Raw genomic sequence first — 12,808 nt, 5'->3', positions numbered from 1 at the left:
AAGACTGGGTAGGAGAAGTCTATGCTAGCAGTAATTCTAAGAAAGCTAAAGGAGTGGTCATACTTATACATCAAAAAAGCACCAATAACAGTGCTACAAGCAGTAACTGATCCAGAGGAATAATTTCTTATTTTGGTGGTCAAATAATAAAATGCAGAAATTGGTTGATGTTTATGGCCCTGATTTGGATTTACCTACTGTTTTATGAGTGCCTTAGTTACTTGCCTACAATTACTTACGATCATTTGATAATTGGTGTGGATTTTAATGTGATTCTGGATCAAATTTTGGATAGAAGAAATCCCCCTCACAAGTTTCAATCTGCAATCAGTTCAGCATTGAAGGCCTATGTGTCTGAGTTAGGTTTGATTTATGTATGGCATATATAGCATATTACAGGGCAGGATTATATTTTGGCGGAGGGGGGGAGGGCTGTGCATCAAAATTGTTTTAGATTATTTTTTGGTCTCTTCACCATTATTTCAATCTGTGACAGCATGTGATATTGATACAATTATTATTTCAGACTATGCTCCAGCCCATTCAGGAATCAAATTGCACTACTCTGTTATATCTTCTGGCGCTTGGCGCATGGCTGTTTCATTGTTTAATGATGATAATTTTAAAATACAGATGGCCTCTCAATTTTAATGAATAATTTGAGATTAAGGAGGGCACAGACAGAGTTGTACCCTCATTACTCTCAAAATATTCATTCAAGTTGAGAGGCCATCTGTATTTTAAAATTATTATCAACCATTTCTTGCGCTATTAAATGATAGGTATCAAAAGCTCATATGAGGGGAAAAGATTATTGCATATTCTTATAAAAAGAAACTTAAGGTTACCCGGGAAGCAGTACTAGATAAAACAGTGAAGTCCTTATTAAGTCAATTTGTAGCCCATCCCTCCCTAGACCTCTATCAAAGACTACAACTTGCTAAATATGAATTGAATAAATTATAAAAATCCAAAGTAGAATTTGACTTGACTTGACTGTGTCGGAGTTACTTGGGGTGGGTGGGGGGAGAGAGGCCTCACAAGAACCTGTCACTTTGGTTGAACCAACAAAAGACTTGGAATTATATTCCATTCATCAAAAATAATCATAATACTACATATCCAACTCCAAAAGAAATATATTTAGAGTTTCATTTTTTAAAATTCTGAATTATATCAGATAGGGAGCTTACAAATCAAGAATTTGAAATGGACTTTTCCGAGTTGGTCCTTCCACAACCGGATTCACATCAAAAGGAGTTGCTTGAAGAGACTTTTTGGAGAGAAGAGGTTAATGGTAAAATCCTATAGAGGCTGACAGAGTGCATATTTTGTAAGCATTGGTAAGCATATTTTGTAAGCTCTGGTGTTCTCCTGTAGTTGGAGGAATCCTTCCAGGACTGACGTTGGTACGACTTGAAATACCACCAACATTCCCTGTAGTGGCTTGGAGGGGAGTCCTTTCTCCAAAGGGAACTTCTATCCCAAGATCATGGGAGAGATTGAGAATATTGATCCATATGGGGTTCTTGCTAGGATCATCCCAATCCTCTCCTGTGTAAAAACAGGCAGAGCCCCTGGAATGGTACAAGCCTGGCAAACCCCACCTGGATTCTGGGAAGTGATGGTATTAGGGAGACGCTGTGTGAGTCATTGCACTTGGGAACTCTGAGCATAAAAGAAACCGTGAAGAATCCATTGGGCAGTATCCAATGTTAGCCCTACATAAAGCAGAACCATTGAAATGAATGGGACTTAAGTTAGTGTGTCCACACTAAGTAGGACTAACATTGGATGCTACCCATCATCTGCCTTCTGACACAGACCAGCATATGGGTGTTATCCACAGCCACTGAGGAGTCATGTGGTGGTCTCTGTACCATGGGAATGGATGAGATCAGAATGATGGTGGCAGTGGAAGTTGTAGTGTTTCCTGTATATTTGATTCCTCGCTCTCGCTTTATTCCTCGCTTTATTCTTCATATTAAGGTAGTAGATAAATCCTGTCATTTTTTATAATATAACATTGCCAGGATTCGATCATTTTTGTCTGTCTCTTCTGCCAAGACTCTTGTTCATGCATTGGTTATTTCTTGGTTGGACTACTGTAACCTTCTTCTGACTGGCCTCCCTTCTTCTCACATCAGTTCGTTGGTTTCTGTTCACCACTCTGTTCACCACTCTGAGCCAAGATCATCTTCTTGGCTCGCCGCTCTGACCATGTTACTCCACTTCTGAAATCTCTTCATTGGCTTCCAGTTCACCTCAGAGTCCAATATAAACTTCTCCTGTTGACCTACAAAACTTTTCAGTCTAACTCCTTCCTATCTTTCCTCTCTCATCTCACACTATTGCCCCACTCGTGCTCTTCGCTCCTCAGATGCCATGTTTCTTACCTGCCCAAGGGTCTCCACTTCTCTTGCTCGGCTTTGTCCATTTTCTTCTGCTGCCCCTTATGCCTGGAATGCTCTTCCAGAACATTTACAAACTACAAGTTCAATCACAGTCTTTAAAGCTCAGATAAAAACTGTTCTTTTTTCTAAAGCTTTTAGAATTTGATTTTGATCTTACTTTTATACTGTTAGTTTTACTCTACCCTGTGCCTGTTTGGTGCATTCTCTTCCCCTTCTTGTTTTATTATGATTCTATTAGAATGTAAGCCTATGTGGCAGGGTTTTGCTATTTTATTGTTTTACTCTGTACAGCACCATGTACACTGATGGTGCTATATATATATAAATAAATAAATAATAATAATAATTAAGCCATATCAGCCCAAAGAGCCAGGGACAGCATGAGTGTGGGATGGTACAAATTCTTCTTCTTCTTCTTCTTCTTCTTCTTCTTCTTGGGCTGGTCAGTCAAATCCAATGCAGGGCATTTAGCTTTAGTTGGTTTTGCCATAGAATGATCCCGGGGTTGTGGTGGTGTCAATAAATCAGAATGTAGCTTCCAGGCTGGCTTATGAAAACGATTTGCAGAAAAAGCTCTTGATGCTGCTGCTGCAGTCAAAGAGAAACTGGCAGGTAGGCGACTGCACCATCCTAGGCATGTACGGGGGCAAGGGTAGTCTTCCAGCCTAAAGATGTCATCTCTAGAAAGTTCCAATCGAGCTCTGCACAGGTACAGAACCCATATGTGTGATATATAGAGACCACAAAGATCAGTTGTATTTAATTTTATTTACTATTTTAAAAGCCCAAAATCCTAAAAATTTTGAGATCAAAAGTTCAAAATGATGGACAGCAACATGTCAAACAGTAGACTGTGTCGCAGTGTGTATCTGTTTTATTTATGTATTACATTTCTATATCACCCAATATCTGAAACTGTCTTGCGCAATTGTGAATGTTTTTACATCTATGTACAATAGAAATAGGATTCTGGAAAGGCAGCTTTCTATGTTCCTAAGCCAATCTTCACTGCATGACAGTGACTTTCTGGATGATGAGCAGGAGCAGTTGTGAATCATGTAGCTTTGTGAACAGGCAGAAACATTGATGAGGCTTAAGGCTACCTTTCTGAATACATGGGGATGGAGCATCCATTCAGACTGGCTGAGGGTCAATATGGTGTGCCAATCTGCTTATGTAATCACATTTCTTCTGGAAAGGTAATTAAATGCACATTCACCTTGGCTATGACTTTTCTGGCTTCCTGTTGAAGAATGAAAGCTTTTGTGACTCTCTGTTGATCAATATAGGCATTTGCAGACATGTTGTCTATGCATGACAGCTATTAGTTATTTGATAAGAGCTTGGAAGTTCTAGAATATTAAGTTGGGTGTCTACAGTGCCAGCTAGTGAATTCTTGTCTGCACTTGAAGAGAAAGTCCTCTAAGGAACCTACTTCTAAAGGCAGGCTCCTTTATGTGCAGTGTAAGTGGGACTCTTCCTAGTTCTCTTATGGGCATCTCTATGCTGAATCTGGTTGTGAATAGACACCAACGTAGTGATACAAACGTCTTTGACTTTTCTATTTAAAGTTAGAAGAGAAGCGGAGCCTTTGAAAAGACATGTGGAATCCAGACCAACTATTTCTGGCTTGGAAACCTTCATGTGTAGTGCTTGACCTAGGACCATAAGAGCTGCTTGGGCCTATAGCCTTCGTCGGTGCCCTTATCTTGGACATTGCAACCAACATCGTTTTGTCATGTGTCCATCATATCTAGTCTCTCCATGGAAGGAAGAGAGTTCTTGGCCAGATGGCTTAAAAATGGTCTTCTTTGGATTTTTAGATCCACAGAACACACTAAAATTATTCACAGATACAGCACAAACCATGCAAAAACACTTTAGTGACTAGCCAATGAACTGCTTCCAACCCTTCCATTTTAAGTGCTGTGGCAAAAGTCTTACTTGGTGTCTCTGTGAATGTGATGTACCATTTGCGGAATACGCAACAAGCACTTAGAAGATGTTTGGCAGCTTTTTCAAGGTGGGGTTTTAAAAAAAACCCACGAAGGCTTGCTTGTGGAGCACGCCTCAACACAGAAACTTTATTATTTTAGACAAATATTTTTAAACAAGTTAGGAAGCTTGCTTCCAGATTTTTAAAAAAGGCTGTTATGTATATGTTAGGAGATATTTAAATAGATCAGTCTTAGCACTCCAGTGGTACCTGGTCATTAGGGATGGGAGGTGGAGAACAACATGGGGTGAAGGGCTCTATTTTCTACTACAAGCTTAAAGCACCAGCCGCTATTAATTCTAAATAAGAAACAATCCCATTTAGCATATGACACAACAGATGCAAGTGTTTCCTACAAGACAAAAGAGCCCTAAAGAATAAATTAAATGCAGACTTGGGAACTAAAATAAATGCCAGCCGTCCCTTTTATTGTACAAATGAGCATGAGCAGAGCAGCACTCAGTATATGGGGAAGTGCATCGTTTCTCAATATTACAGAACCTTTTGGGGGTAATAATTTTCTTTTCAGTGAAGAGTGCTGGTAAGAGGGTCACTTTATTCTACACAATTTTGTCTGGTACAAATTACAACCTTGTCTAGTAATGCAGGCTGATGCTTCTCCTCCTTTGAAACTCAGATTGTGAGGTTTGTAAGGGCAGCTCCTCAGAGATTAACCTTTCATTTGTATTAGTTGCCTGGAGGGAAATGCTTTAAGAAACTATTTCACACCAAATGAAAAATCAGGGAGAAAATGTATTGCTCCTCGTCTAAGCATAATCTTCAGAAACCACTAAAAATCAAGCTAAATCTTAGCCTCACCTTAACGTGTCAGGCTTTTCTGTTATTAGAAAATAAAAAGTAAAAGTAATAATGAAAGTAATATAATGTAATGTAATGAAAGATTTCTGGTACAAAATGTAGCATTCCATTTGGTGAAGTCCTTGTTGTACATTGAGATATATCCACACGGGATATTCCTATTCAGCAAAGCATTTAAGAACACAATACTGTTCTCAAACTTGCCTCCTGAAAGTTACGGCATCTCTACATGGAAGATTAACTTGGTTCATTTTGTTACAGTTTTGACTCTTATAATTTATATCACATTGTTGTTGTTGTCTGTTTCTCCCTTGTTCATAGACACATTTTCTTTCATCATGGTACTTGCACATCTTGACTTATATTGGGGATTGGGACTGAATCTATGACGTGCCATTTAGGAGAAATACCTGATGAAGCTACTAAACTGAAATAGCTCACTGAACAACAAATAATTTAAGGCATCTGAAAATAAACCAAATTAGTTATGCATAAATGCATTTGAAACCACACTGAATGGAGAGAGATGGCATGGGATCAGTCAATGATGAACTCAAAGACCAGCCACCCAAGCCCATAAACAATATCCACAAAGACAGAGTCCAGAGGTTTAACAAGTCTACCCTGTTTACATATTATTATAGGAGGAAAATGACTGTTTTTTAAAAAGGGTATCATTAAAACAACCTTGAAATTATTTATTCAAATATGTAGTCCCATCAATGCCAGAGTCTCTACACATGTGTCAGTAAGTTAAAAACAAACGTGTAACATACAACATTGCCAAATGAAATCAGAACAGATAAATATTTCTAATGCTAAAACCAAAACCCCAAACTGGCATGAACAGTGCCATTAAAACCAAGAACAAATAAAAGCTTTGATAATGCTTCCAAAATATGTAACTAAGGAAGGTGAAGCACCAGAGAAATTGCAGTTATGGGAAAATGATTGAGGATGACACTATTCACGTTTGTGATGTCTGCTAAGAGGCACTTAGTCGTAAGAGACTGCAACTGGGTGGACAATGCTTTCCAGAGTGCCTACCTTTATATGTGCTGTATGTGTCAACCTGGAAACAAACAAGTTCAGACATGCATTTAAGGCAGATGTGCATGAACTATGCCTAACAGGGTTTTTCAGTTACTTCTATTAATACTATCAGAATTGTTAGCTTACCAAGTCAGAATCAGGTTGAGTGCTTTTCAGCATATAGAATGGGGCTGAAAATATTCGAACAACATGAAAATATTTTACAACCAAATTTCTAGAGAAAGAGAACTGCTGAGTGCTATAAGAACATGAATGCTACATGCATTCACGCGGCCACAGCCAATACTTTCAAAACTTTTAATTACGCTCAAACAGCTGGTAGCATCATTGACTCAAAGCCCCAGATTACCTTGATTGCTCTGTCATTATCTCTAATCAGCTGCTGCTTCTCATCTTCAAACTTTTGTAAAACATCCTGCAGACGCCTTTCTGAAGCAAGCTGCTGCTGGTTGCTTTCCTCTGTCAGAGAGGAAATGGTTGTCTTAAGTTCAGCTATGATCTAAAAAGAAAACAGCATGCTAAAACTCCTACCACAGTAAAAAGTATATATTTTGCATGTATTTATGCTTGACGTGAGAATTTGAGTTGGCAAACTCAACTGTGAAAACTAAATAGTTTAAATTAACATATTACACACTAGCAAGCAGAAAATTCTACACAGGGAAAAGAAATATAGTAAGACTGGAATAGAATAAAACTGCTGGACATAAAAAATTTATAGGAAAATTTTCCACTATAAAATTCTGCAATAATTTACTCACCAGAACAAAGCACATTTGTTATGTGAAAACATGGGAAATGTGGGATTACAATTTTCCACTTCATTGAAATGATTTTTAAAATCAATCTCTTGAAACATTTTTTGCACACTTATTGGGATATGTAGCAAAGATTCAGAATACTCTGAGCTAACCAAGGAATGACAATTGGAATATAAATATTAAAAAAAGTCCTCACTGTTGATGAAAAATTGATCTTTTGGCTTAGACCTAATGTTATGGCTGGGAATCCAGAGAGCCACATACACTAAAATGCTTTTGCATTTGCAAGGGGGGGTTGTGCTAGGGATGGATGAATTCTCCAGGTCCTGTGCTGTGTGCCGCTTGCTGGACCCAATATTCTGGAACTGTGATTCATTAAATCAGCAATGTAGACAGATGCAGAACTAGAACAGATGAGGAGGGATGCCATGCAGCGTGTGAAGGCTCAATGCATTGAAAAATCACATCCAGCCCATGGAGATATATGTTGAAGAACAAACTCAAATAATTTTAGATTATTTCATTCAGCTCACCGAGTATGAGGAGTCGCAATGACAAACTGTCTCAAATGTCAAGGTAAAAAGAAGTTTTTTAGCACAAGTGTTCGTTTAGCAGCAGGGCGAGGAGGCGAGGGAAGTCAACTCCTAGTAAATAACTTAGTAAATAACAATAACAAAGGTTATGGAGATAGAAAGTCAGCAGGGGTATGGGAGCTATCCAGTGTATTGCACGGGGTGCCTCATGTACTGTATGACTACCTGCCAACCGGATAAAAGTCATGAGTATGTGCTTGGTATAATGAGCTCCTGGCTCTTAGGCAATGCGATCTTCCCTTGAAGCCAAACCTGCTGACCTGGAGAGAGGCAGACAGGTTAGTGGCTGAGACCTTTGGGACATAATAGTGGTGTCCCTGTGACAGCCTTTTTGCAGCCATGGAGAATGGGGGTCTTGGGAAGGACGATGCCATTCTGAGAAAATGGTCTCTTAGAAGACAAACAAATATCCTCTTGCACCGGAGCTGTGCCTCAGGGAGGCAGCAGGCTTGGGGTAGTAGGAGATTCAATCATCAGATACACAGACAGCTCAGTTTGTGATGGGCACAGAGACTGCATGTTAAATTGCCTCCCGGGTGTGAAGGTTGCAGGTATCATATGCTGTCTAGATAACTTTGAGAGATCCTGGAAACCAAATTTAGGTTGCTATGTAGGAGATTGAAATCGAGGCCCACCAAGGTGGCTTTCTCTGAAATGCTACCTGTACCATACAAAGGACTAGCTAGACAGGTGAAACTGAGGAGTCTCAATGCATGTATGAGACGATAGAGTAGGGAGGAGGGGGTTCATAGTTGTTAAGCACTGGGGAACACTTTGGGACAAGTCAGGCCTGTATAAGAGGGCCAGGCTTCATTTGAACCAGAACGGAACCAGATTGCTGGCACTTAACATTAAAAAGGTGGTGGAGAAGCTTTTAAACTGCATCTTGGGGGAGGCTGAAAGGAGCTGGAAAGCATCCACTTTGGGTAGAATCATCCCTAAGGAATGAAGCTGAAAATCTTTCCAATTGCACAAATGGAGATGGGGAGGGAATACACCATGAGCATATGGTGCAACATGATAGCCAGTCAGAGAAGCCTAAGGCCATAGCAAAATATGCACACATCAGACACATCTGGGAGGGACACTGTGTATAGGTATTCCTGTGCTAATAGGTACAGGAATGCTAACGCCTCTGAGCCAAGATGAAAGAGTTGGAGTGTCTGGTTATAAAGGAGATCTTAGATATAGTGGGCATAATAGAAACCTGATAGAATAGAGAGAATCAATGGGATACAGTCATCTGGATGTAAACTCCATAGGAAGTACAGGGGAGGCTATATTGGAGGAGGTGTTGCTCTGTGACCACGTTCAGATGACACACTAAGTGATGGTGGTTAAGAATTTTGAGCTAAACATTTTAGCTTAGTGTGTCAGGTGAACTATTCCTAACCATGGTGGTTACATAACCATGGTTTAAACACGCCCACTAACCATTTGCTGCAAAAATGGCCTAACCATGGCTTAGCCTGTTGTCTGAAAACGTCCTGTATGTCAAAGAGGGCATAGTGTCAAACAGACTAGAAAACCTAAAAAGGTCAGAAGTGCTGTGGAGGAAAATACCAGGCAACAAAAGTAATTTATTACTAGAGACATGCTATTGTTCCCAAATGTTTAGGATGACAGGGAGATAAAAAATGAAATCAGGAAAGCATCCAAATGAGAAAGTGTTGTAGCAATGCATAATTGACAGATAAATGCATGTTCCTGTTACAACAAAGAGGTTAAATTTCTCAGTGCCCTAAATGACCGTGCCCTAGAACAGTTGGTCATGAAACATACCAGAGGGGATGCCACCCTGGATTTACTCTTAAATGATGCCGCCCAGGACCTAGTGTGAGATGTGAGTGCTGACAAACCAATTAGAAACAGTGACCATAGTGCTATCAAAGTTAATAGATATATTAAAGTGGAATATTGCCAAGGAAGTCCAACATGGTCACATTCAACTTCAAAATAGGAAACTCTCTCAAATGAGGGAGCTGGTCAAAAAGGAAATAGAAAGGGGGAGTCAAGAGGGGTAAATCCCTTCAAAATGCTTGGAAATTACTCAAAACCACTATAATAGAAGTACAACTAGAATGTGTACCACAGGTTAGGAAAGGTAGCAACCTTACTGACAAATTGAAAGCTGATAAATCACCAGGCCGAGATGGTAATCATCCTAGAGTTCTTTAAGAACTCAAATGTGAAATTATTGATCTTGTAACGAAATACGTAATATGTCAGAAGACTGCAGAGCGGCAGTGTAATACCAATTTTTAAAAAGTGATCCAGGGGGAATCTGGGAAGTTACAGGGTAATTAGCTTCAGGGTAATTAGTTCTGGGTAAATTGATTGAAAGCATTATTAACACTAACCTTTTAGAGTGCTTTAATGGTGTCAATAAACACATGGAAAGGGGTTATCTGGTAGACATTATTTACTTGAATTTCCAATGTGCAAGCTTGGCTGCTGTGAAAAATGTTGCACAATGAGGAAGGAATCAAAAATAAAACAGCAATATCATACTGCCCTTATACAAGGGATTCAAGAGGCAGCTAGACAGCGATCTGTCAGGTATGCTTTAAGGTGGATTTCTGCATTGAGCAGGAACCTTATAGACCCCTTCCAACTCTACTATTCTATGATTCTATGGAATCTATGGTGCAACTACACTTGAGATGCTGTGTACAGTTCTGGGCACTGCACCTAAAAAAAGGACATTGTAGTGTTGGTGAAAGTGCAAAAAAGGGGCAACCAAAATGATCAAGAGGCTAGAGCAACTCCTCTATGAGGAAAGGTTACAATGTCTGGGACTACTTAAGCTTAGAAAAAAAAAGCGAGTGAGACCTGGTAGAAGCGTACAAAATTAAGCATGGTATGGAGAAAGTGAACAGGGAAACATTTTTCACCCTCTCTCATAGTATTAGAACCTGGGGTCATCCCATGAAGCTGATTAGTGGGAGATCCAGGATAGATAAAAGGAAGTGCTTCTTCACAAAGTACATAGTTAAACTATGAAATTCACTATTAGAAGATTTAGTAAAGGCCAACAATTTGGATGGCTTTAGAAGGGATTAGACGAATTCACAAAGGATGGTTATTGATGGCTACCTCCAGTATCAGATGCAGTGTGCCCATGTGCACCAGTTGCTGGGGAGCATGAGCGAGAGGGTGCTATTGCACTCATGTCTTACTTGTGGGTTTCCCACTGGTAGCTAGTTGGCCGCTGTGTGAACAGAATGCTGGATTAGATGGCCGGCACAAGTGTTCTTACGTTCTTCATTAATTGATAGAATTTTGTAGAAGTGGGCAAGATACCTGGTAGAGTCTCACAACTAAGTTCTTTTGGGTTAAGAAGCTGAGATGTTTAATAATGTATTAATAAACTTTTAAAAGCAGCAGTCAGACAAAGAAATGCTTTGCGCAATAATTCTCGTGGAGTTTGGGGGGGGGGGATGAAATTGTTTATCTTGCCCAAACTTCAGAGAGAATTTCTTGGAATCTATTGTTGTGTGTGGGTGTTTAAAAGTGAATGTTCCAAGAGGCCACAGAGAATTAGATTAGAGCGATGTTGTCAGCAGCACAACCACATGAAAGTTACAAGTGACATATTATTAACATTACATTACCAAAACTATATTCAAAAGATACTGTTAGGCTGATGCAAAACCCCAAAGAAGTGAAGGCATTCTGAAGTTCAATCTTTTAATTCATTCCCTGTGTCAAAAATGTAACCTATACATCTACGATATATGTGGAAACACCTATATTAGCCTCCTTAGAAAATAGACACACATACACCAACTAGGAGTGATTCCTAGGATACATCCAGAGAAATGCTCATACCACATCCTGGGTGCAGTCACTTATTAATTTATTTATAACATTATTTGTACTCTGCCTTTTGGCCTTTAAAAGGTACTCCATTTCTATCTCATTAAAGACAAACTCAGTGAGCTGAAATATTCCTGAATAGATAACAAGAACATTGCCCACTTCCTCCAAAGTGGACTCATTGTTTAAAATGGCAAGCTGGAGTTTTTTCCCAGTCAGTGGATACACTCCAGAAGAATGGCTGTTGCAAATTGTCTGCCTGAAAAAGACAACAATCTGCTATTTCTTCAAGCTTAAGGCTAGAGGACTTCCTATTAGTGGATCTACTCATAAGTGATCACCCCAGTCTATCAGTTCAGCCTGGTTCAGTTTCTTATTGCTCCACCATTTTTATGCCAAGTTGTGGAGTCAGGAATATTGGGCAAAATTCCTCCCAAGGGTCTTCTTCCTTCACAGCTCTGACTGGAGGGTAGGGTAGGTCAGATTAACGGTTTTTTTCAGTGTAGTAGTATCTAGGCTACATTGCATCACACACAATATGGTGTTTCTAGCAACCATCTCTAAGTTCCCATTCAGCTCATACGTAAAACAAACCAGGTCCCAATAGTTCCCATGGTTAGGGAGGAGGCGGTGTGAGCCTTTCTACTGTGGTGTACAGCACACCATTGTTTCATTCAGTTTCCCATATACCATGCTGGCACAATAGTTAGTTAATTACAAGGCTTATCCAAGCTATAGGGGCCTGATCTTAGGGATTTTAATAGATTAAGTGATGCTGATGTTTTCTTGCCCACAGTTAGCATAGGGGAGATCCAAACAAAGCATTTGTAGCTTGTTCTTGCTCAGCTTCCTGCCCACGGTGAGGACAGCACACAAGCACCTACTGAACTATATTGTAAGGATTTCTCCCCTGTTTTCCAAGCTAAGAACATGAACATTGGGGCAATTAGAGTCATCTGAAGTCTACAACTAATTCAGGCAGCAGCCCATACTTGACTCAATGAAAAATGGAAACAAGAGAAGATCTTCAACCTATGGAATGTGTCTGAAGGACTCAAACACTGTTTTCTGACTAGATAGGGGTAGTCTTGTACAGTCTGCTTGAAAGGACCTAGCCTGACTAGGTTGGGCTAGCCTGCTTGATAGGATCTGGAAATTTTGCCTCTGAGCTAAAGGAAATTTCTATCCTGCAGACTAAAGTTTCCCAAATAGCACAGGGAGAGGAAGTAGATTGTGAAGTGACCCTAAATCTTAGTGCCTCAGAGTACTTGTATACTCACATTGCAAGTTGTTATCTTCTGCCTTAAATTAACAATGTCTCTACTATAGTTTAAAAATGCTGCCATCTGCTGT

At 39.7% G+C, this 12,808-nt stretch overlaps 1 protein-coding gene across 1 annotated transcript in view; it reads right to left on the bottom strand.

The window, feature by feature from the left end:
• Positions 1-12,808, bottom strand: part of CEP112 (centrosomal protein 112) — a 286,793-nt gene that overhangs the window by 61,985 nt on the left and 212,000 nt on the right. The window contains exon 23 of the mRNA XM_063120035.1: positions 6,632-6,781. Within this exon, the coding sequence (XP_062976105.1) occupies positions 6,632-6,781 (150 nt within the window). The remainder of the gene's footprint in view (positions 1-6,631; positions 6,782-12,808) is intronic.

The sequence above is a fragment of the Elgaria multicarinata genome, chromosome 3 (genome assembly GCF_023053635.1).
Source record: "Elgaria multicarinata webbii isolate HBS135686 ecotype San Diego chromosome 3, rElgMul1.1.pri, whole genome shotgun sequence".
In the NCBI taxonomy this organism is placed as follows: Eukaryota; Metazoa; Chordata; class Lepidosauria; order Squamata; family Anguidae; genus Elgaria; species Elgaria multicarinata.
Note: the sequence above shows the minus strand (reverse complement) of the source record. Positions and strands in the feature narration are given on the sequence as shown.